Source organism: Astyanax mexicanus, chromosome 7, assembly GCF_023375975.1.
Source record: "Astyanax mexicanus isolate ESR-SI-001 chromosome 7, AstMex3_surface, whole genome shotgun sequence".
Taxonomy (NCBI): Eukaryota; Metazoa; Chordata; class Actinopteri; order Characiformes; family Acestrorhamphidae; genus Astyanax; species Astyanax mexicanus.
In genome coordinates this window covers 42,807,716-42,822,447 of record NC_064414.1, presented here as the reverse complement: position 1 = coordinate 42,822,447, position 14,732 = coordinate 42,807,716, and the positions used below count along the sequence as shown (strand labels likewise).

Sequence of the window (14,732 nt, the reverse complement as noted above, 5' to 3'; positions counted from 1 at the left end):
GACACTTAAATTATATGTAAAAAAAAAAAATAGAATATTACCTAAAAACACCTGGCAACCAATTTAATACTTACAAACTGTAGTGCACATACAGTTACAGTAGGCTTTGGCCTTCATTAATAGTTTACATAGAGTATATGGTACAATGTATGGGCCTGTATGGGTAGACCAACTGGGACACAGAAAGCTTAAAAAATTAGAGACCACCTAAAAATATTGAGTTTCTTTGATTTTACCAAATTGAAAACCTCTGGAATATAATCAAGAGGAAGATGGATGATCACAAACCATCAAACCAAGCTGAACTGCTTGACTTTTGGAACCGGGAGTGGCATAAAGTTATCCAAAAGCAGTGTGTAAGACTGGTGGAGGAGAACATGCCAAGATGTATGAAAACTGTGATTTAAATCCAGGGTTATTCCACCAAATATTGATTTCTGAACTCTTAAAACTTTATGAATATGAACTTGTTTCCTTTGCATTATTTGAGGTCTGAAAGATCTGCATCAGGGTCCGGTAAAACATGGACCCAATCAGGCTTGTTCACTCCACATGGGTTCTAGGTTGATTCTATGTGAGTTTAAGGTGAGCTGTAACAATTGGGCCCATTTTAAAAGTAACAACACATGTCCAAACCCACGTATCATAGCCCTCACCCACCTGGAACCCCCCGGGGACATGCTTTTCATTTTAGCAGGGGCACAGATTTGAAAGCCTTGCTATAAAAAGAGAGACTGTGAAGAGGTGTTTGACCTATGTTGTTGTCTCAAGTCTTAAATCATCAGCAGTTGTTTTTCTTTGATAATGAAAGCTGCCACACAACATTCAGGCAGTATTTACAGCGGAGGCTGTCCATATATTCCACATTATGATTATAGTGATCAATAAAACCATGTGGGAACACGTAGAGTATCCAACCAATTCCAAGGGCAGCGATGGTGGTGCTTCTGTCATGGGGGTATGCTTCTATTCCGGAGAACAGTCTGATGAACAGTCTGATGAACAGTCCTCGTAAACCGAACAGGAGAAGAACAACATGAGCAGTGTTGGCTCACTGGTTAGAGCACCAGGCCATCGATAACAAAGGTATATGTTCAATACCCACAACCTTGTACCTGCAAGCCTCACTGATACTCAGGCGCTGCAGTGAGAGCTGCCCACCGCTCTGGACAAGTTTGATCACTGTATGTCACTGTGTATGTGTGTTCACTGGTGTGTACGTGTGTGTTCACCACACAGATGGGTTAAAGGTGAAGGCCACGTTCCATCCGTGCTCAGCACAAGCATGGTCACTATCGAGTCTCGCATGTGAGACTCCACTGTGAGGTATCTGGTGGGGGGGTGGATGGGGTTTCAGGCCTCAGGAGAGCTTAGGAAAGCTCGTCTATCTCTCTGAGCTTTTGAGTCTTCAGCAGTCCTAGAATTTGATTAGTTTGGACGCAGTCTCCACTGGCGTGTTTGCATGATTGCGGGACATCATGCTGGAGTTTTCAGTGCGATAGCTGCGGGTGGTCCTGAAGGTTCTCATGCGCTGCAGCTCCATGTTGTCCCCCTCAGTGACTTTGATGAACGGACACCAGCGGAACGCTTGTCGGAAGCCCGACCGGAATCTGGGGAGATGCAGCAAATACCTATTCAGCATATTGCAAATATTGAACACCCAAATTACACACTCACTTTGGAAAAAAATCTAATATGAGAAATATCAGGGTTTTTGTACATTTTCTTCCTGACATTACACCCCTAAATCTTGAGGATTTCTATTCATACCTTCTATTCATTACATAAAAAGCTTTTATGATTAATAAGAAACATTACTAAAAAGCATAGAAAAGTATAGAAAAGCATACAAAAATATATACCTAAAAACCTATAGAAAAATAGTCAAGTAAATCTAAAACTGTCAAAAAAAATAATGAATAAAATCATAAAATTGGCTCTGTCCTGAACATCATTTTAAAATCAATATCATTTTAAAATCTGCATCCAATTAACCGTTTTTTTATGTTTGTCTAGATTTTAGGTCTATTTTCAAACATGCAGAATGTGGGTTGATTCCTGTTACTGATCTGGAATTATTAAGTGGAGTAGAGAGTGAACAGGCAGCTTCTCCAAGTGTCCTGTAGGAAATTCAAAGCCTTCAAATTTTCAGAATGTAAAAATCATAAAAAAAAGGGTTTTGTATCACCTACACCTATATCATGTATACAACTCAAGGCATGTTAATAGGTTAAAGAATGTGGACATTACAGAAGTGTATCTCTTAAATGCTGTAGAGCCCTCTCTGTACATGGACACCATTAGTCTTTTACATATTTTATTTTATCTCGCTAGAAAGTGTATCCTGTTATTATTGTCAAAAACAGACATTCCTTCCAAAATATGTGGTTGAAACAGATTGTCAAATGGTTGCCTATGGAAAAATTAACCTATGAGTTGCATCCAAACTCATAGGTTCACCAGAATTTGGTACCCTCTACAATTGTATCTGCAAAAGGCCAACTAAAATTCCTTCTACATGCTTATCTCTGTATGCTATTACTGTATGTCACTTTATTTAACTTTATTGTATTGTCTATTATACAGTTACCCCGGACTCTACAATTTTATATTGTTATAAAATCCAATAAAAAGATGATTAAAAAAAAAAAGAATGTGGACTTCCTTTTGATGTATTCACCTAATATGAAATGTAATTCCAGTGTCTTAAAGGAGTATATTTTTATTCACAATGCCCTATTTATTATAAATGTATTTATTCTGATGTTAATTCTATTGATTTAATGGCAGCGCAAAACTATATTTCCCAGCAAAACAACTTTCTTATATTATCTATAAGTTAATGCATTTATCAGTTTCTTTAAGCTTTTTAATCAGTTTCTTAACGTAGTTTATAATATTTTCACCCTCCTATATTAATTGACTTTTGACAGAATACAGGTCTATCTCCAGAGTGTGACTTAAGCTGATTTATTATAACCAAGTCAAAATAAAATATGAGTTAGGAATTTTAATAGCTTTCTAAGACTGGACTACCTTCACTGAACTTATTTCCGTGATTCAGATGAGATTTATACTATAATGTAAAGTTTAGTTCTTATTAATAAAGGCTGTAGGTTACAAATACTGGATAGCTGTTAAATCTTATTATTGTGCTTTATTGATTTTTTTATTTGATCAGTAAATGATAAGTTCCTTAAGCTAACTTAATACTGTACAATTTAAGTCTGTTAAAATGTTTACAGTTTTCTGTCTTTTCAATATATATTTGTAACGTTATGAATTAGGATTGTTTTTGGGTGGTATTATTAACTACCCTCTTAAACCAGTGCAAATAAAACCAATTCTCTTAAACCCGTGCTAACAGTTATTATATTATATATAAAATTAATACATCAATGATACCCTTCTTTCCCTCACTGCCCTCATCTGATAGAGAAACCCTTACCTTTGGTTGAGACAGCAGTATATGATGGGGTTATACATGGTGGAACTCATAGCCAGCCAGAAGATGGCCAGGTAGACCTGCTGGATGTAATGCTGGTTGTATATGTCCCTCTTGAAGCTGACCAGTATGAAGTAGATGTGATAGGGCAGCCAGCATATGGCAAACGTCGTCACCACAACTATCATCATCTTCACCACCTTTAAAACAAACAATACAGGATTAGAACTCCTCGTTACATGAATCAGTTCAGACAGCCGTTAATCAGGTTTAATTATCGGAACATTGATGAGTTCATTGTCTCCTGTATACTGCCCTGAAATCTCATTCCAATTCAATAATCAATCTGATTTCCTAAATATTTTGGGCCAGTTTCTCTAAAAGAGATTAGGCCTATTAGGCTTAGTCCTTAGTCAATATCAAAATATTACCCTAGTAAGATCACAGTCTAAATCAAATGCTTACAAACATGATATTTGCAGATTCTTAATAAGCCTTTAATTCATTGAGCTAAAAAAGGTCTTAGCAGCACTATTTTCCGGTTTATTTATTACTTGATTTAAGCTTGCAGACACAGCACTTTAGGTTTAGGAAACTGTTGGAAAAAAGGGCATTAAATAACCCCAATTTTGCATTAGAAACTATTTCCAGCGTACAAACAGTTTAATTTCTGTTTGTAAAAATTGTTCATGGTTCATTTAAATATAGTTTAAAGGCTGCTAATTTAATATTGGTGTGGTGTTGTTGCTTTTGCTATTTGTACTATTATGAAAATGGACTTAATTTTTTATCTGAGTTTTAAGAAAAATCTTAGAAAGTCTTACATTTAGATTGCCCATACCTGCAGCCTAGAGCAAATGTTCACAAGAGCACATTTTCTAATACACTGGGACCTAAAGTGACATTTCTTAAGAAAATGAAAATTCTATAAGGAACTTCCTGATAAAAATAATTATATATATATATATATATATATATATATATATATATATATATATATATATATATATATATATATATATATATATATATATATGGCTGACCTTGCGCTTTGCTTGTATCTGGTTCTGATAGTGGTCTGAAGCTTCACCAGGGATTTTACTACCCCAAAGACGCTGACCGACCAGACTGTAGGTCACCAGCATCACCAGCAGGGGGAGCAAGTAGATCAGGATAATCAGAGCGAACTGATACCTGCAGAATAAAATCATAGATTAGTCATATTCATATTTTTACATCAAGCAATACACTCCAATATATATCTCAGTATATATATATATCAGTATATGAAACTAATACATTCATAAGAGCAATATAAATAAACAGCAGCCAGCATTTTTTACACATTATGTCCCTGTATGGCCTCCTGAATTGAATGTGGATGTGATTCCTAAAAGATACACTAGTCTGTACACATGGACAATTCTAGCCAGATGCCATGGGTCACAATCACTACAGCTTTCAGACCTCAGTTAATGCAAAGAAAACAAGTTCTTATTAATAAAGTTTTAAGAGTTCAGAAATCAATATTTGGTGGAAGAACCCTGTTTTTTAATCACAGTTTTCATGCATCTTGGCATGTTCTCATTCACCAGTCTTACACACTGCTTTTGGATAAATTTATGCCACTCCTGGTGCAAAAATTCAAGCAAGTTTAGCTTGGTTTGATGGCTTGTGATCATCCATCTTCCTTTTGATTATATTCCAGTGGTTTTCAATTCGGTAAAAGCAAAGAAAATCATCATTTTTAAGGGGTCTCTTAATTTTTTCCAGCACGGTATATATATACCCTCTCCTGAGGTACATATATAACAGTAACACATCATGATTTATTTTAAATGTAGTTGTCCCATGACTTTGGGGGTATCAGCATAGTACATCAATCAATCAAGATTATCAGAAGAAATGTTGTCCATTTAAACCCTGAGCTTAAACTTAAATTTTATGTTGATAGTCTTTAATATCCGATGCATCAAACAAATCTGACACATTTCCAAACTGCACTAAAAGAAAAAAATAAGTGATCCATACATTCATTACTCTTAACAGTCCATCATGGTTAATAATCAGTTATGTAAATAATACAGGAAGGAGTTATGTATCTTTCTTACGAGAGATGGTGCTTCCCTCCGTAGTCGTCAGGCCATTCCACCATGCAGACCGTGCGGTGGGAGTAGACTTTAGTGCTGGAGTAGAAACACTGAGGGAAGGCCAGGGAGAAAGCCACAGCCCAGATCACACCAATCACGATTTTGGTTGTAGTGGAGGAAAGTCGTGACTTCAGAGGGTGGATAATGGCCATGTATCTATAAAGGTAAATAAAAACATTGTCATTGTCATTTGAAAAGCTTTTAATATTTTTTATTAAAATTGAACAACTAAGAACTTGAAAACTTGTACAATATGGACAATGTTAATTCCTATGTTTCATAATATTACAATTACCTTTACAGTGAATAAAGATTTTATGATGAACAGGCAATAGAAGGGAAGCAATGAGGGATTGAAGGGTGTGATTGGAGATAACCACACCTTCACACTTTTATTCTTAATTGTTTTCTACATGTATATATACAGTTATTATTTTTACTGAGTGAAGTGCTGAGAACCTCTCCTCAGATAGCCAGTGCATGCCTGTTCTACACGGTGTAAAGTCGCACACAGGCCAGAGGATCTTTCCATCCACTCTTTTCCTCTGTTTCACCTTCTCACAGATTTAGGACACTTAAGGATTGTTTAAAACACAAGGACTGTCTGCTGTGTTCATGAAGGACACAGAGCTGAACAACACCATGATAAGAACCTGTTGCTCAGACAGGCTGGAGCGGATCACGTCATTGGAACTGGACAACATGCTGTTAACTGGACTCTGCTGAGATAATCATATTCATAAATTCTGTCCAATCACATGTCATTTGCGTAAATATACAACTGCTTGAATGAAGTCTGAATGGTCCTCTCTCTCCCTCGACTGGCTTTCTTTCTTTCTCTCTCTCTCTCTCTCTCTCTCTGGGTTGTGAATGTGATGATGTATCGAGATTTTATTACTCTATGTGTTGACTCGTTGACGTATTTTACTCTTTTTTAATATACATCTATTATTTTTGTTCCTTTTATTTATATGTGTAATGCTGAAACATTTTTTTCCAGTAAACTTTATATATATTTTAAATTCTAATCTCTGACTCACTGGTCATCTTTTTATGTTCTGGGATTTCTCACATCCGAGTTTTATCTAAGTCATGCTGTGATAAATTACCCTACAGGATAAAAACAGAACTCATCCAGAATCCAGACAAAAACTGAGTTATAGAGAACTAATAAAAACCACAGACTACAAAAACATTTAAATTCAGGAAGAAGTAAATTCAGGAGTGGTGGTGCACTGTTCTACTGTTCACGTATGGCCTTTCCTGGATTCTCACACAAGTTTCACCAATATTTTTCAAATTTAACATTTAAATCTATTATGTCATTAAAATCTGAAAAAAGTGAATTGATGGAGAAAAATTGATTGCCCAAACTTGGTCAAAATACAAGTATTATATTATATAATAACATATGTAGATTCTGTACAAGAAATGAGTGCTAAATTTCCTAATAAGAACATCTCTTCAGCTGTTAAAATATGGATTGAATTGATCATGCTTTTGGCACATATCACTAGCAGATCTCATCTCATTGTCTGTAACAGCTTCTGCAGATGGTTAATGATATTGACTACCTTAAGAGGTACAGGTAAAGGTAAAGGTTTTATCAAGCACCCTCTTTTTTTTGCAATGAAAAAAGTGGGTAAAACTTCCTTCAAAATAATTGAAAGACTATTATCAAAAAAGATGCAAATAAAAAGGCAATCTCGCTTAAAATCATACAATAATTACTTTTTGAATCATAATCTTCATCTTTTGCTTTCTCTGCTATTTACAGTAACAGATACAGTATTTTGACCAGGGGTGCCCGGAATGTGTCACTGTATATATACACTGTATATCTATTGTGTTCAGTACTGTATTGATGTTAATGTAAGTTGCTAAGCATCTAATATTTCCACTCACTTTTACAGCTGTGTGCGCATGCCGTGACAATAAAAGTGACTTGATTTATTAGTTGTCGTCTCAAAATCAGGGGAAATGTTATGCCTGCTGCTCAAGGCCTCTGCAAACAATGAAGCAGTTGTCAGAAAGTTAATAGAAATTACGCGAGCTGTCTTCTGATATCGTGACGGTTAAAATAATGAATAGTTAATAGCTGTGTGATCTGTTTAAAATAACAAAGACCTGTTTGGGTACAGAAAACTTCCTGACCACCTAACCTTAATAAAAACATACATTACACCTCAAACCACAGTGCATTTTCTTTTTTGCAGAAAAAAGTTTAGTACCACTTTAAAATAAGACTACCTTTATAAAGGGTTTATAAATGGTTTACAATACATTTATTAACGGTTACTAATTAGGTTGTAAATACCTTAACAATCATTAATAATCAGTTATAACACATACGTAGAAAGAGCAACAATATAGATGGCTGTGGGTTCACTATTTGGCAAACAACAGGTCACTGTTGCCCTTTCTACATACGTGTTATTAATTATATTTAAGGCATTTACAACCTAATTAGTTAAAAAAAGTAATTGTAAACCATTTATAAACCTTTTTTTAAGGTAGTCTTATTTTAAAGTGGTACCAAAAGTTTTGTCCTATTGGCTAATCTTGATTTAAAAACATTCCAAACAATTTGGTTGTCACGTTCTCATCCTGTTCTGTGTCTCTCCTGTCTGTCTCTGTGTTTTTTCTGCCCTCCTGTTTGTTAATTTACATTTACATTTTCTCACTTTGTTTATTTGTTGCTCCGCCCCCCTCATTACTTGTCTTAAAACTAGTTTATATTCATAAAGGTTTAAGAGTCCAGAAATCAATATTTGGTGGCATAACCCTGTTTTTGTGATCACAGTTTTCATGCATCTTGGCATGTTCTCCTCCACCAGTCTTACACACTGCTTTTGGATAACTTTATACCTCTCCTGGTGCAAAAATTCAAGCAGTTCAGCTTGTTATCAGGCTTGTTATCGTCCATCTTCCTCTTGATTATATTCCAGAGGTTTTCAATTTGGTAAAATCAAAGAAACTCATCTTTTTTTTTCCAGAACTGTATATTGGATATCAATTTTGGATATATCGGTCAGCCCTATATGACCTTCACACTAACCACAGGTTCTTTATGGTGCATTTTCACTGCATGCTAGCTAACTTCCCCCAATAGACTCTAATTTACAACACTCAATATTTGGTCATTGTTGCTTTTGTTGTTTCTTTTGTCACTACCAGAACTACCTCTGAAATGTATCTGGTGATGTCACAACCTTCATTTTAATATCAAAGTACAAAGTACAGTAACAGTAGAGACTGCTGAATGGATTGTGTTTCCTTTTTGTTTGGTTTGTGTCTGCACATCACTGCATAGAGTCACAATTCTCTCGGGCCAATCAAAGCTCTGCAAAGTTTACATGTCACATTCAGGTACCAGGTACTAATCATGCCTAATGGAAAAGCAAAAAAGCCAAGGGCATTAGAGTCAAATCGAGTATTGTAGGTACCATGAAGCACAAAAACACAATTAGACACTCACACATCTCTTATTACAAGCATGATTCTTTATGTAACCAAAAGTGATTATTATATGGCATCATTCAAAGAATAATTTGAAGCAGCGTGATTATTATAAGAGGTTATTTTATTAACACACTAATTACAACTTAGTAACAACTTTTAAAGTCTATTTACACAATTTTATTCAGCTCATTCATGAATACAGCAGTAGTGTTTTTTTTATTTTGTATCTGAGATCCATGAGATTTTTCCTTTACCTGACATGCCACAGTACTTTAATAGCTGATGTCTTTAATTGAATGAGCCCATTTGAAGCACTATGATAATACGGAAAAAATAGACCAGTGGGCCGAGCATGAGTTCATGAATCAGAGTTGTTTATCACCTGATAAGCTACAGCACTTGAATAGAGGATTTATGTAATTTGATTAGCCTATTCAAAGCGTTTCATTTTCACTAATGTAGAAACAATGCACCAGTGGCTCCAGCATGAGCTGAATATTTATTTATTTGATGGATCTGCACCGCACCTGTACAGCTCAACACTGCAGCCAAATCAATCCATGCAAGAGACTGATTTTAAACTACACAGAGGAGAGCCATTCATTTGCTGGTAATCTGCAGTAAAGAGACTTTTATGACTTAGCTTATTTGGGATTAATGCACCAATATACATCTTAACAATAATCAATAGTTTCTTATGGCCTTATTTGTTGGAACCAAATAAAATAAGAATCTACTTCACTCAGTTATCTGATATAATGGACTATTATGTCTTTTAATTTTGTGAACCCACAAAATTTCAATTTGCCCATTTACCAAGATTTTACCGGTCAGCATCGATAGTAATAAAAAAAGCCTCATTTACCATGGAAGCCAAATGGCTTTTGTAATTGAATGTCCATATTTACATTATTTCTTGATGCTCATTTAGACACCATGCACATTTTCTAAGCATGAAAACTGAAATTGGAGCTTAAATTGTTTATTTATATTCAAATTTATTTTATAATTCATAGGATGTAACTATATGACATGCTATTGAACCTGAATAGATGAATGTTGTAGCTGAATGAATCACACATGAGTGAATCTTGAATGTTGCACTGGGAAGAAAGGGAGGGGGTCATTAGTTTACTCAATAATGACTTCTGTAATTGAACAAGCTTACCTTTTTTCTCATTTAGAACAAATACACAAGCGAGCAACAGCCAACATCTGAATAATCAAGTGTTTCTAATGACCTTATTTGTCATAGAACCTGAACTGGTGTTGGCTGAAGCCACTAGGGTGCACACAATCTAAGAACATGCTATTGAGAATGGGGCCAGTCTTTAATCCAACAGCTCATTATTGGTTTCAGTTTCACAGAATTTGACTAATATTCTTCACCACAGGTTTACCCTTTACATTTAATTAGTGCCATCACGTAGAGTACTGAAGAAGAAACTCTAGTAATTCAAATTGTGGAGCGAATCGGGAGTATCGAGCATCTATGTTTCAATAAAAATATCCATATTTGACGCCACATATTGTTAATGTATCACAAACGAAAACGATACAATATTTCAAGCTACCAAAGTTTTGTCCCACCCCTAACCCTCAAAGGTACATCTTCAGTACATCTGCATTGCCACAGACATGGCAGTGGTGTGTTGGTGTGTTGTGATGGTAGAAGAGAGTCGGACACAGCAGTGATGTTACTGGCACAGACAGTTCTAACCAGTCCATGAATTTCCATAAAAAATGCTTTGTTGTCCAAGACTAGGCTTAATCCCTATCTGGGAAACTGTCCCATAATGTCCAACTGTGCAGCCCTTCCACTAACTGCATTCAGTTATGCCAGCCGTGGGCTAGAGGGGAATAAAGCCCCTCAGCATTAAGCTGTGGAGCAGTGGGGAGAACTGTGCTCTCCGGAATGATGGTGCTCCATTCAATACTTTAAGGATTGTGAGTTGGAGAGTTGGGTATGACGTGGGATGGAGTTCATTCAACAGCCTGAACTAATTAGTGCTCTTGTTACTGAATACAATTTTGGCCCTATAAAATCGGTTTTATTTCTTGGCCAATTCCATTTAAAACTTTTTAAAAAGTTTTCTGTTTTTTATCATTTTTTAGTAATATGTATTTTTTTTAATAGTGCTGTCAGGTGATTCATTATTCTAAATTAAATGCATTTAATTGCATTCATCATCAAAGTATACAATTTAAATATACAATTTCATTTCATTTTAGCTGAAGGGCAAATTAATAAATTAATTACTTTGTTCAAAAGTTTACAAAAAAGTGCAAATAAAATAAAAAATGAATGTTCTTCGGTATCTTTAGTACCTTTAGGGTACATAACTGTACTGTGTGTTTCTTTGCTGTCTTTACTCCAGGCTGTATGAATGTAAGCCAGACTTATTCTTAACAGAGCCCTTAGATAAGCTTATTTACAGTATTTCATTTTGCTCACTTAAATGTGTCTCAGAACATGGTGTGCTTTTGAAGAGAGGATGTTGCTTGTCATTAAATGTAATTTAATTCATCTGTTGAAATCAGTTAACAATGTTTTCTGATATTTTCATATTTTTGTCATCATTTAATAACTCTGATTACTAAATAAATAATAATCCAGCCTTTATGCTTAGAGAAAAGGAAACTAAACTGTATCATTCAGGGTGCAGATGTCATCACATTGGTGTTGATATATCCTCAAAAGTTGTCTTCAGTACAATACTGTATTCCTTTGCAGGCTGGTTGTTGTATTTATGTATTTGTCAACATTAAGATACAAAAAAAATTACACCAATTAAAAACGTATCCAAGAAATATAGTTGTATCATAAAATCTGATGTGTACCTTACTTTATTTCTGCTTGTGTAGAAAGAATTCCTCAGTATCATAAATATATAGTTTTACAAATAAAGGTGGCTCAAATGGTTCCATGAGGTATGCCACAGAATAACCACTTTTAAAAGGGAAAAGGCAAAGCCCTAAATTTGTAGGGCAGGGGTTGCCAGGGTCAGGATGGAAGAACTGTTCTATTGCATCCCTCAAAAATAAGAGATCACTTAATGATGATGTTTTTCCTTGATTTTGCCAAATTGAAAACCACTGGAATATATTCAAGAGGAAGATGGATGATCACAAGCCATCAAACCAAGCTGAACTGCTAGAATTTTTGCACCAGAACTGGCATAAAGTTATCCAAAAGCAGTGTGTAAGACTGGTGGAGGAGAGCATGCCAAGATGCATGAAAACTGTGATATTTCACCAAATATTGATTTCTGAACTCTTTCAATTTTGGAATATGAATGTATTTTCTTTGCATGATCTGAGGTCTGAAAGCTTTGCATCTTTTTGTAATATTAGACATTTCTCATTTTATATAATAAAACAACAATGTTAATTTTACTCAAGCATAAGCAAAATCAGAGAAACTGATTCAGAAACTGAAGTGGTCTCTTGTTTTTTTCTCAGAGCTGTATATGGCGCCTTTAATTAGGAATAAAGTTATTAGGAGTTTCTTCTTAGCTAGTGATAGGCTACAGCAGATCACCTGAATGAGTGCTGAAGCTGAATGAATCCACACTACAGGTGGGTTAGAGGTTGCTGGTTGCTCTACCTGGCTGAGAGCCAGCTTACCTGTCCACGGCGATAGCAGCCATGGAGTAGATGCTGGAGAACACAACGGTGATAGGAAAGAAGTTCTGGAACTTGCAATATCCCAGACCGAAGTACCAGTCGTTGTGAAGCGCGTAGACGAAGTTGAAGACGGTGTTGAAGGTGGCCATGGACGCGTCGGAGAAGGCGAGGTTCACGATGAAGTAGTTGGTGACGGTCCGCATGCGCTTGTGCGCCACGATGATCCAGATGACCGTGAGATTCCCCACCACCGACACCAGCACGATCAGACTGTAGGCGACCGCCCACAGAGCCACCTGCCAGTTCGGCTGCTCGAACAGGTTGCTGTCCGTGTAGTTGCCGTCGTCCTCGTCGTACAGGGCGGCCGTGGAGGACCACTGGGGCTCCAGAGTCGCCTCCATATCAGCCGGAGGAACCGAAGGTGCCCAGAAACCTGGCGCGCTCTGCGCTCATCTCTCAGCAGCAGATCCAGCTGAAGCTGAAGGCATGGTCCAGCAGGACTGGGGTCTTTGTTCTATCCCAAAAAAAAAACCTGATTGATGGTGGAGAGCTGGAGATGGAGATGCAGTCAGCTGCTGGTGTGTGTGAGGTGAGTGAGGAGCTGCCCAATGTGTGGAGGAGAGGCACTGCAGGAATGTGTGCCAGTGGTTAGGTGTGTGTGTGTGTATGCGTTAAGTGTGTGTGTGAGAGAGAGAGAGAGAGAGAGAGAGAGAGAGAGAGAGAGAGAGAGAGAGAGGTGGAGAGGTGGGGAGGAGGGTCAGTGTAACATTTAGCAGTTTAATTTTCTGACAGTATCAAGCTTAAATTGAAAATAGGAAATTGTCTATAAAACTTAATGATTTTTTTCCCATTCAGTTTAGTGAAGATGAAAATGAAAATGTTGTTTCATTCAATATTCAATTATTTAGTTTTTCATTTCAGCCTTTCACAAACAGAATTTCAAGAAAAACTATGGGGTATAAGATTTATTGCCAAAAAACATTGTTACAACAAAGAAATAATCTAACAAACACAAATGCCTTATTTTTTTGTGGTGTGTTTACATTTACTTAATACATTTGGCACTATAGTTCATTCCTAAGATGTAAAATAATTAGAAAGAAAGTCAGAATTAGGTGCCCATGCAGGAGCTTTAATAGAAGATGGAGATTTATGACATGATACATGATCATGATTTATAAAGCTTTAAAAAGTTTTAGCAAGCACTTCATGTTGGCTCTTGGGGAAAAAAACTTGTGGCATGCAGTACACATGAAACAAGCTAAGCAGCCCACATAAATATATAAATATATTGGAACGCCTACACAGTACACCTGTAAGAGCTTTGATGACATTCCACTCTAAATGCATAGGCAAATAGCGTTGGTTCCTTTTTGCAGCTACGACAGCTTTCATTTTTTTTATCTGGTTTCTAAATTTTTTTTCCCTGCCATATAGAGAATCATGATTCGTCACTCTATAGAAAACATATGCAGATTTCCACTGCTCCAGAGTACAGAGGCACTTTGCTTGACATACCTCTCCACCCACTTGTTGGCATTGTGCTTGGTGGTGGAAGGTTTGCTGAAATGTGTCAACACATGCTGAAAAATCACGTCACAAAGCTTTAATGCACCATGCGTCTCAGTACTCACAGACTGGCAGAACTGCATGGCTAGGTGCCTGATTTTATACACTTGAGACACAAAGACTGACTGAAACACCTGAACCTAAGTGAAATGCTTAAGACGTGTATCCCAATACTTTTTTTTAACTCCATATAGTTTATTATTTTAGTCAAATCTGTATTTCTTAGAGTTTTCTTCAAAATTATACCACTTTTATCAATACTCAGGTACAGTCCTAAAATTTGGAAATAATATATACTACAGTATTCAACACACACAATAAAAAAAGAAAGTTCTGCCCCATTATGTTCTATCACACTATCAACCCATGCTTTATTTTATGTTGCTACATCAGTTTTAGTAAGTCATTGGTCTGAGCACATGCACAGTTCACTTTCATACTATCTAGCTATCTAGAGAACCAAGTGGTCTCCTACTCAT

The 14,732-nt window shown here is 36.2% G+C and overlaps 1 protein-coding gene across 1 annotated transcript; it reads right to left on the bottom strand.

The window, feature by feature from the left end:
- Positions 1-679: 679 nt before the first annotated feature.
- tacr2 (tachykinin receptor 2) lies at positions 680-13,304 on the bottom strand. Its single transcript, XM_022685016.2, has 5 exons — positions 12,685-13,304; positions 5,557-5,751; positions 4,489-4,639; positions 3,449-3,645; positions 680-1,610 (listed from the first exon to the last, which is right to left on the bottom strand). Exons 1-5 carry the CDS (start codon positions 13,083-13,085, stop codon positions 1,418-1,420), a joined length of 1,137 nt encoding a protein of 378 aa, XP_022540737.1. The 5' UTR covers positions 13,086-13,304; the 3' UTR covers positions 680-1,417.
- Between the last annotated feature and the right edge of the window lie 1,428 nt (positions 13,305-14,732).

Bases quoted from the DNA above. Each gene is read 5' to 3' on its own strand.
- tacr2 (XM_022685016.2), bottom strand. From the start codon at position 13,085: ATGGAGGCGACTCTGGAGCCCCAGTGGTCCTCCACGGCCGCCCTGTAC. The intron at 3,646-4,488 runs GTCAGCCATATA...TTTGTTTTAAAG, and splicing joins AGATACAAGCAAAGCGCAAG to GTGGTGAAGATGATGATAGT. The intron at 1,611-3,448 runs GTAAGGGTTTCT...GCATCTCCCCAG, and splicing joins TACTGCTGTCTCAACCAAAG to ATTCCGGTCGGGCTTCCGAC.